General features: G+C 44.5%; 1 protein-coding gene across 2 annotated transcripts in view; it reads right to left on the reverse strand.

The window, feature by feature from the left end:
* Positions 1–269: 269 nt before the first annotated feature.
* LOC112955981 (CMP-N-acetylneuraminate-beta-galactosamide-alpha-2,3-sialyltransferase 4-like) overlaps positions 270–10,790 on the reverse strand; it is a 14,182-nt gene continuing 3,661 nt past the window's right edge. The window contains exons 1-11 of one of the 2 annotated variants that reach the window (XM_026049463.1): positions 10,478–10,556; positions 9,581–9,677; positions 7,251–7,308; positions 6,787–6,843; positions 6,116–6,243; positions 5,146–5,209; positions 4,153–4,248; positions 3,334–3,526; positions 2,872–3,000; positions 1,211–1,357; positions 270–863 (exon numbers count right to left, since the gene is read on the reverse strand). In XM_026049463.1, coding sequence (XP_025905248.1) covers positions 756–863; positions 1,211–1,357; positions 2,872–3,000; positions 3,334–3,526; positions 4,153–4,248; positions 5,146–5,209; positions 6,116–6,243; positions 6,787–6,843; positions 7,251–7,308; positions 9,581–9,677; positions 10,478–10,495 — 1,095 coding nt within the window. In that variant the 5' untranslated portion in view covers positions 10,496–10,556 and the 3' untranslated portion in view covers positions 270–755. Of the gene's footprint in view, positions 864–1,210; positions 1,358–2,871; positions 3,001–3,333; positions 3,527–4,152; positions 4,249–5,145; positions 5,210–6,115; positions 6,244–6,786; positions 6,844–7,250; positions 7,309–9,580; positions 9,678–10,477; positions 10,557–10,790 lie in introns of those variants that run through there. The other variant, XM_026049462.1, reaches the window with a different exon arrangement.

Raw genomic sequence — 10,790 nt, forward strand, 5'->3', positions numbered from 1 at the left:
GGGACTTCTTTGCRTGCTAAAGATCTTCCATACCTAAGAAGACCTGGCAGGCTGGCTTGATGCTCATAACTGGCTGGAAGAAACATCCTGAGCTACGGAGAGCATGAACATGAAGAAAGCAGGTTTACATGTGGTTGTGAAGCCATGAAAAGATCTCAGAGACAATGCTGATGCAACTCTCACTTGTTCTACTACAAATCCCCCTCACACAACAGTGCCAACCAGAAACCATCCTTGAAATCAGAAACATTTTTATTCTCAAACGGAAAAAAAATAAAAACCCACTTTCTTAGTATTCTGTAACAGATGTAACATTTCCCAACAACTAGTAAAATGCTGAAATTCTTGAATGTTCAGCGCAGTCCTTTTCCAAACTGCTGGGTTTGATTCTCACTCCAAGCTGCTTAGGAGGAAGTTTCAAATCTCAACACACAATGCACTGCCACCCTCCTCCTTCACCTAGGGGCTGGGGACCAGGTTACCATCCCACTTTGGTGCGTTATACAAATAACCAACAAGCAAACGACAGCCTTCTCCAAAACAGTAGCAGGCCACCCAAGTATGACACACTTCATCCTCCACTATGGCATGCAGTGGTAAGAGCTGGAGTGCAACAGTGGAAAGAACAAGCCCTGAATCCCAGGGTTCATCTCCCATCCCACATGGAACAGGATGTTCCGCTCAAAACAACCTGGAACAAGGGTAAAGCCTAGCTGGGACAACCAGCAGTATCTGTAAGAGGACWGCAAGCAGTATCAGTGGTTCTCTGCCTGGAGGGCAGGCTTGCCAATCTCAGCAATCACCTCCTGCTTGATCATTTTCAGCAGCCACTTTCTCTCAGCAGTGACGTTGTGCTGAAACAGCTGCAGGCATAAGAGAGGTACAGGTTATTTCTTGCAATGCCCCTCATGCTATCCAGAATGCCCTGGATCCCATCTGACTGAGTCTGCTCTTCAGGACTTCTACTGTTAGAGCTAGGCAGGACCCAAGTCACCCAACAAGGACAGGTAAAACGCATGGAATGAGCCCGTGTCCGTGCTCAAGGTCTTTTCTGGGAAGAAAGCACTCCTTCTCTTGGCATGTCCCAACAGGAATCACCATGGGTAATGCTGTTGATAGCTACTATAGCTCACAGCTATCTGTGTCCTAGCTTTGTCCACTAAGATCGACTATGAAGAACACCTTATTTTGAAGAGAATGTGCTTACTACCTCTTTTCTCAAAGAGCGACCCGTATTATAATAATGTATTGGCGTAGCATTGTCATGGTTGCCAGGGTAACCAAAGCCTGCAATGTTGACCTCTTGGCACATATGGAGGGCTAAGTTCAAAGCAATGATTCCCATGGTGGCATATCTCTGGGAAGAGAAAAGAGAGAACAGCTGTTTAGCATTTCAAACTCCTACTTTTACAATAGTGACATCAGCAGCCAGCTGGGACCAGTAGCTTCCTCCACACTTCACTTATTAAAAAGAAAAAAAAGAAAGAAAAAAAAAAACCATAAAACAGGACAGATGCCTGCACAGTGTCCCCAGAACTCAAGCAAACAGCATCTTACAAGAAGGTGCTACAGAAAATAAGGGTCAAGGAGAATGTCACCTCCGGGATGTTACAATAAAGCATTCAGTGAAAACCAAAAGGTTTCAGATGGAAGGAACCCGCATGCTTTTTGCTAAGTGGCATCCATGATAGAGCCCATACAAGTTTTCTGCATCTATTTTTTACCATGTGCCTCTTTAGACGTATTCTCTACTGGAGACCTTCATGTGGTGCCTTATCTCTAATGCAGGCATTAAATGCCTGTCCCTGGCCTACATGTTACAAAAATGCTCTTTGTTCGTGTAAAGTTAACACATCCGTGTACAAACTCACATACTGCATTAAAAGCTGTGTGACTGAGCAGAACAGTAACCACACTCATGGAGCAGTTGAACACGCTCTTGGTCCCCCAAGCCTAGCTGAGCACTTAACACTCCCCACCTGGATTGCCCCACTTAGCACCTTTAAAGCATTTTAGCAGAGAAATATGCTTTTTAACAGCATTTCTACAGCAGTCAGGAGACTTGGCATATAGTCTCAGTCCAGGACAAGAGTTACTGCATGACCTTGGAAAAGGTTATTTTGCCACACCAGACTTTAGAGTTTCTCTCGGATTTGTTGCAGATTTGAAACATCGTGGTGGTGCCTGGCAGGCTTAAAGTTAATTAAAGATTGCACAGCACCATCACAAAGATTGTCAAGASCAAAGACAAAGTATCATTAGATTCATTAATGAAATAATCCTTCACCATGTAGTGAATGAGAAATCTTAYGTTCCAGAAGCAGTGGGCATAAAAGCAAGCCTTAGGCCAGAATTCTGTTAGACTTGAGTGTTTTAAGGAATGCCAACCAAAATTCCCCTCATTTTATACTAGCTAATTACCAGTAATGGTCTATAGACAGCAGCCTAGCAACATATGTGAACAGGCTTATATGACAAGGCTGCTTGTCACAATAGGGGACCAGGCTGTGTGATATCTAGAACTCCAGACATAAGTGCAACTCTATAAAGTGATTTGAAAGCAGAATGGCTAAGGGTCATGGGGCAGAATGACAAGAATGGTGCACTAAGCACAGACAACACTGCAGTGTTGGGACAAGCCAGAAAAATCTGGTTTTCGGTAGGAGCAGTCATCAAAACTTGCCATTTAAGTGCATTCACTATGGAAATAAAGTGCATTTATATGGAAAAGGACTCGCTAATCTAATCAGCAGGCTTGCTTTCTTTCCCCATATCTGCTGTCCAAGACTTCTCTCCACTCAAGCAGTGAGGTATTAGAGAAGACACCGAATACCGATAGTTGTCCTTTCGCATTCCAGGGTGATATCATACCATACTCGAAACTTTCAACTTCAGGAGTTTATACGTTGCTTCATAGATGACATAGGGGTTGAGAATACGCAGGTGAGAGACATTCCCATTCCATTCCTCAGGGGGCTGGTGCCAAAACCCCTCCTTTGTCTGTAGGGAAAGGCAGAGAGAAACATTCAAGGCATGTCCATGCACACAAGATAGTGACAGGATAAAGACTTAGCTGCAATCTATTGCTCTTGGTGGATGCTCAGAACAACATACAGTCTGGCAGAGCTAAGAAACTCCAGTTTTCTTCCACTTATGCCAGTGGAACTATCTGCAATGTGCCTGAGACTGGGGTGTATCTAATTAGTGAAAAATAAAGTGTCAGATGCACTGTGCAGCTCATTAAATATTTGAAGGATACATTACTATTGGAGCAACAGAACATATCATTCCAAATAACTTGGTTTCAGCTTTTCCTCATTAAAGACACCTCACCTTATTCCTTGTTTTCAGCAACACCTCCCTCAGCCAGGTGAAATCCAGCGGCTTGAATGGAACAAACACCATCAGGGTCTCTTTGTCATTGTTTTCCAGAGGGTTTGGAAAAGCTGATTCAGGGAAGAAGAGACGGATGCTAGTTCTCTCACCCACATCTTCCTTATGCWTTTTTACTGGAGCATCATTTAACCTGACAATCAAAGCCAGATGAGCAGGATTTGTCCCTTGAAGACTTTCAGTGCTACCCGTTTAAAACCATGAAAGCAGCTGTCTGCTGTCAAATGCAAGATGGGCCATGTGAACTCACATGAGGGCATGGATACACATTATGGTCCAACCTTATGACTTGATTCCACAGAACTGGATACCTCACATATGCAGGAATATTTCCTCCCCTTAATAAAAAGGCAGGCAGTGGTGTCAGAAAACTGCCATTTTTTTTCAGAAATGGAATTGAGACAAACAGAAATTAAACGACTTTCCCAAGTCAGAGGAAAACTGCATCTAAAGTTGCAATGCAGTCAAAAATGTGGCATTATCAGGCCTCAAATCAGTCCTGTAACATTGGGATTACCAGCGACTACTCTATGGAGTGGGACATTGTAACTGGCTATCCAGCCCCCAGGGAACATAACTGTGAATAGGTATGCTATAAATTTTGACTTCTGCAGTGACTTGCAATGAACTGCAAGAAAGTCACTGGATTATCTGAGCTGATGGATCCTTGTTGTTATGTTTGCCAGGCAAGAACAACACATGCATATTATCACCCCTCAGTTTCGGTCTAAATGTTAGGTTCTAATAAGAATTCAGTACCTTATAATAACATCATGAGAATCGATTTTTTTCCCTAAGTGTTGGCCATGGATGGAGTAACCATTGCCGACCACAATACAACTTTGGCACCGCAATCTGACAAAAAAAAGATTCCAAGAGATTAAATTTCCYTTAAGTGTCTCCATCAAGTTAGAGGAGTATCCTTGAGGGTGTGTTTGATGCCCTCAAGTAACTCCCTGGGCAGTATCAGAGCATAGAAGCTCTGACTAGTAGGATTCTGTCTCTGTCCCAGTCACCTAGAGGTGGGATTTATTATAATGAGCATAAGGCAATGGAGTCTCAACAACATGCTAATAAAGTTAATTGGAACCCCTAGTCAGCTAGAAGAGAGAGCAGACACAAGATAGGAAATGGAAGGAGAAAGTAAAGTGAGAACGTCCAGTAGATCAGTAGTTCTTTAACTTGGAGGAGGAACCTCTGTATGAGGCACTGGGAGAGGAGAGAGAACAAGAGGCCACAGAAAATTTTATTTAATTGTGCTTATGACAGGAAAAAAAAGAGGGTTTCCAAGCTCAGAAGTTTTCCAATAGCTACAGTAGACAGCTCAGTTCAGTTCTTGCTCTCTCTGAATGTAGGCAGGCAGGACATAGGCATAGATACAACTTTTCAGGTCCTGGATTGCCATATTTGTAATGGAGATAGAGCAAGAGAAAATGGATGGKACAGGGCAACATTGAGAACAGAGACCAGGGCATGACAGAATTTTAAGGGAGGAAGTGTGCTTCTAGCAGCTTCAGTTCATAATATGAGAACTTCCTGAAAGAGTATATTTAAAAGGGAGAGAGAAAAAGAGAAGCCCATTGAGAGAGAGAGGAGTGTCAGAAGGAACGAGAGGCAGAAAGGGTCATGAAATTGAGGAGTAAGGACTCCTCTGAGCTCTGAAAAGCTTCAGAAATCAAGCCTCTCAAACCACCTACCACTTCCTTCACACTTCTACTCCCTCAGGACCCATCCCCAGCCCAGTCTCCATACCGCTCAAAGAATTCAGGCAACTCCTGCTCTGGAAGAAGCTGCAATGTTGCAAAAGCAGAGAGAACTGAAAGATACGAAAGAGATGAAGAGTTATCTTCAAGGATTAAAGTCCCACCAGTTTGGGTCCCATCAGTACCAACAGAACTGTTCTCTTAGGCTCTGAAGAACCAAGTTTCACCTTTTCATAAAAGGCCAGGATGCTTTAGATGGGAGAGCATGTTCAAATACTGTTCTGGTTACAGGCATCCCCACCCAACACTATCAATACTGACCTCCTCAAGGGCATGCTCTGCCCACTCTTTGGGGCAGAGATACCATCTAGAGTAGCTTTTCTCCATTCATTTTGGATGAGCACAAATAATATGGCCCCCAAGAATAATGATTCAGTAACAAAAGGCCCTGACGCTGCCCTGTGGAGGAAGCACTGTGAATCTGACCAGTCTGAGGTGTATCTTAAATTGAAGAAGCTGGTTACCACCCTACTTTGTCAGAAGTTACCACATACAGTAGTTCCCCAATTGAATTTGCCCAGGCTATTTCAGTGTAAATAGGTTACTTCAGACCAGCACTATAAGCAGTTGAATTTGGTCTGCATTACCTCACACTGAAAASAGCAAGGGATCCAACCCAATCAGTTATTCTCTCACAGCTGGTGTTTGTTAACTTTTGCAATGGATCTTGCTCCATCCATAAGAGCATTTCTGTCAACCTTCCCCTTTCCATCCCACTTGGATGGAACTAAAAAAAGCTAAAAAGCTAAAAGTTGGAATTAAAGTACTATCTCCATCCTCCACTATCATCACGATGGACTATGCCTCAAAGGCATCCCAACCATTCAGCCTAGTCTTCCTCAATGAGCCTGGTGCCCAGATATATTTCCATCTCCTCTGCAGCACTCCAGGAAGAGACTCTTCAGGTGCCCAGTGTCCATGAACAACATTGCAGAACTGGCAGCAGAGTACTGCAATACCTGAGTTCCGTAGCCCAAAGGGAAGTCTATGGAACCACAGAACTTTTTCAAGATCACTTCTAAAAGGMCTGTCCATAAGCAAGTATAGGGATTTGCTGGTCAGGAAAGGCTTCCAGTGAGATTCAAACCTGCCAAGAGAGATTCAGAGTGCCAGTAGCTCAGGAAAGAGTGAAGCAGACACAAAAGTATCAGACACAAGGACTAAGACACTTGAAGCAGTCTGAATGATGAAGTGCTTTGGAAAGCTACTGAGCTATTCTGAAATATTTCCCAGAAATAACCCACAACTTAAAATTCTTACTGCTTTCTGTTTCTAACCTACATTCTGATGTTGTACAATTCCAGTTACACTTCCATCTTCATCTACTCATTCACTTCATAACAAAACCCACCCTTCACTGTGCACTGACCAGTTAAACGGTGCATCTCTTCCTCTTTGATTGTCCTGCAGATGACATTTTGCACATGCATCTGTATTGCACCATTCTGCTGACTTGCTTGTAWCAGAGCTAAGATGCTATTGTGCAATACTAGCTCAAACTAGCTGCTTCCTTTCCTGCATATCTGCGTATAAACCCCAGGCTGCCTGTCTCCACCCRTCAGCAGCCACTGGGAGCACAGTCATCTCTCATCAAAAACTCCCAGACAAAAAAAAAACATAATTGACAAACCTTCCAAGAAAAGGTTTTCTCCACACWAAGCGTCTCCTGCAAGCACCAAGGCGCTTCCTGTGAAAGACATAAAGCTCATTTCCAACCTTTGGAAGTAGTCCAGGATGCCACTATACAGGAGGTGTTTGAGTTCCTAACCATGTCTGTCCATGTACAGGCCCCCTCCAGAAAACATGCAAAGACAATCTAGCTAAGACATCACCAGTCTTATTGGTACTGTTTCATCCTGCAGTTTTGGTCTGCCCTACCCTGGAGTCACTGCTGGGTAGAACACAGTCCTCCAGGCCCCCAAGGATTCATGTCATTCTGGGGGAGTTGCTGCTTATCTAGATCTTAACTCTGTCTCCTTAGGAAAAGGACTGCCTCTTCTTTCCACAGTGACGAATTATTCCTCTTCCATGTGCCCCACCACTTGCCCAGACCACAGTAGCACTGAGGTAGGAAAAGGGAAGCAGAACACTTACTCTGCCTGGCTTTCAGCTGACTTCATCACATAGAATAGACTCTGCACGTACAGACCTGCTGAAGGCAATGGAGAGGCTGAAACAGACCACACAGTTGCACGGCAATATCACTACAGGTAGAGCCATCCCACTGCACAGCCCACCGGACCTCTCCCTCCAGGCAGCATCACTGGAGCCTCTCCAGCCATCAGACCTGAACACCATCCTGTGTCCCAACAGGTAAGGATAGCTTGCAGGCTGTAAGCCTTGCAGTGCCCCACAATCACTCATGTCAGTCTTTTTAGGATGTYACAAGAGACAGAGGACTGCGAGCATCTTCCAGCAGCCTCTGTTACACAAAGTGATCACTTATTGCACAAACAGGCAGCAAGATGCAGCAAGAGCTGGCAGAGTGCTGGGTACAAAAAAACAGAAGGCTGAGGACAGCACAGGCTAATGGCAGTAAGAAGAAAGGTACATGCAAGAGAAATATTCCAGGCCTGGCCAGGGCTGCTGCTTGGTCTGAAATCAAGAAGAGATCCATGCCTGACATAAGAACATGTTAAATCACTTCAATAGCTCAGATATTAGGTTGACCTAATTGTTCTTGACCTTGAGCAAGAACTGATTCAGAGGTTCAGTTCAGATTTCCCCGAGTGCTCTGTGCCACACACTGATGTATTTGGGTCTGTGGCTGCAGAAGGKAAAGGCTCCTCTACCTCTGGCACTAGCCTATCATTTTCTGGGCCAGACCCTGACCAGAAAGCAGGCATTTAAGAAATGGAAATTATAACCCCAGAGAGCTGAAGTGCTGCTTGTGTGCTCATGCAAAATGGAGGACAGGATGATACAGACTACCCAGTGTTAGTTTTGCTCTTTCTTTGGGGCATTTAAAAAATAGTAAAGAGATTGTTCTGATGCAAGATAAAGACTTTTGACTCTTCTCAGCAATGTCCGTACTGTACCATGAAGTCATTACGTTACTGTGCACCAYGGTCGCACTTTCTCTTTTCGTGAAAATGACAATGGTTGCATCCTGGTCATTAAGCAGCAGTGACTTTTTCTGTGACAAACAATCAGCCTTTCTAATGAGGGTATGAAATTAGAATTGGTTTTCTCTCTRGAGGGAGATCACAAGCAGTTACATATGCTCATACAGGTATCGTATCAGTGGGTCTGTGCTGCACCTTCTGCACACACCACACAAACTTTCATCAGGCCAGTTACTGCTGTGTTGCTACCCGCAACACAGGTAAACACCCACCTCTGGACCTTAATCCTGCAAAGAGCACAGCAGCATTTATCAGAAGGTGACTGCTAGACCTCCCACACACGCACAGAGGAATTTAATTTGTGTATCACATATACACACACAGAAGCAGATTAACCCCATTCTAGCCTCCCACAGCCCTGTGCACATAGACCATTGTGGATGTCAGCCTTGAACTGCTGTTTTCAAGTATGAACACTTTTCAAAGAAGTTCTACAAACATTGCCTTGTCATCCTTGCTACAGAGATAGCATTTGCAGGAAGATGGAGGGGAATCACCACTCAATTGTTTTACAGTTGTGTAAAACAGTAAAGAGATTTTTATACTATGAGGGAAAAAAAGTCACTTTTTGAATGCTTTTCTTATTTCCATACCCCCAAAGGCACACAAGATGACTTAATTTTCTTAAAATATACTCTAAACAAGCAGAGCTAAAGCCCTTCTGGAGAAGTTTGTTTTTATTAATGAAAAATGCAAGAGTCTGTGCCAGAAGCAGATCTACAGGTGAACAGGACGACTCCACACAGGAGACACTGCTTGTGGTGGGACTGTTTGCAGGATGGGCCTCAGTGTTTGGAAAACACAACCAATACAGAGATACACAGCTAAAACAGAGATACACAGCTAAAACAGAGATACACAGCTAAAACAGAGCAGGGGGACCCCAGCCTCTAGGCCAGTTGCTAATTCTTCCTGGAAATGAGGATGACAAGAGCCAGTCCTCAGGGCAATGGCATAGAGCCGAGGAGTCAACATGCCGTTCTTGTAACACCCGGCCCAGCTCGCACACACCAGGCACGCCTGTGTAAACCTGGGGACACAGGAGGGAAATGGTCCCTTCGCAACCACTTTTTTTTGTCGGGAACACATAAAAGTCCAAAAATGCCTTTTATCTAAGTTTTTAGGGGAACCTAGGGCTGTGCATGTCTAATTTATGGAAGCCTATCTCCTCCCTCCACTCTTGCATAGTTCCATTTTTGGAACCAGTCTCCAGTGGAGACACTGGGGCCTGGAGGAGCTTCTCTCTCTGTACACCTCCTAGGATGGCATGGATTGAAGCATGGGTTGAAGTTTTCTTACCCACAAACAGCAAGATCAACAGTTTTTGCCATTGGGAACAAGTCAAGGAGAGTTTCCCTACTAAGGTTCTGGCATTCATGCTGTCTTCATACACATTCTAGAAAAAAAAACAGCAGAGACAATTCATCAATCAAAACAGGGGTGATTAGGAGTTGTGCCTTAAGGCTTTGTCCAAACTTTTCTAAAAGACAGGTTGACCCATAGGCCTAGACTTCCAGACGTCACCCTCAGTCCATATAGGCCAGGTATTCACCACACGCCTTGCCAGCGCACTAAGACCCCCGTGCAAAGAGAACAGCCATGCTAAGTCAAGTTCTTCACTTATTTTGCCAGGTGTTMCAGACAGTTAAGGCACTGGATAAACTGGAACATCCCTCAGGAGACTGATGTCCAGGTGATCTTCTGCAGATCAGCCCAGGAAAGCTCCCCCCACGCTCCAAGCCCAAGTGGTGAGCTCTGAACCAACCACAGAGATAAGGATTGGTGCTCTAACCACAGCAACAGCATCTTCACTCATTAYTGGCAAGTGCCCAGCATCGGGCTCACTGCCACCTACCTATACAAGATGCTGTGGATGCAGCTAGCAACCCCAATAAGCACCAGAAGCATCTTTCACAGGAACATTCCCTTCCTAAGACCTTACAGTTTGTTCCTCTGACAACAAAAAAGACAGTCCCCAAAGTACTGCTTTGCCTGCAAAGAAATAAAGTCCAGTGATAAATCCTCACAAGCYTTGGAGTTTGTCATATTTAGGTGTTTGAGTTTGACTGACAGCCTTAATTATATAGGGACAGCTCTGCAGATCACATAGACAATTGCTGGCTCAGGATGGTAAAAAACAGGAATAATATCCTACTCCCTTGAAAGGATGGTGCAGAAAGTAAGAGCTCAGCTTACCCATCTGATGGCAATCATCTAATTATCCTCCATGAGCAGGGGATAGGAGTCCATGCTCAGGGGGAGAAAGCACTTTGCAGTGCTTTCAGTCTACCCCTTTCCCCCTGTCCTCTGGCCTGAAACTTTACCCTTGCAAGGCCAATTAATTAATCCAATCAGATCATCTTGCTCACTGTCACACAGCTGAAGCAAGGTTGCCCCTGAAACCCAAGGCTGGTGCCTGCTCTGCACCTGGGCCAAGCTGTGGAGCTCTGGTGATCAGGACAGTACTTGTAATGTATTAGTTCTGTGGGTTAGCCTTTTTTTTTTTTTT

This window comes from Nothoprocta perdicaria, unplaced genomic scaffold, assembly GCF_003342845.1.
Source record: "Nothoprocta perdicaria isolate Ctin4 unplaced genomic scaffold, notPer1 scaffold_6, whole genome shotgun sequence".
Lineage (NCBI taxonomy): Eukaryota > Metazoa > Chordata > Aves > Tinamiformes > Tinamidae > Nothoprocta > Nothoprocta perdicaria.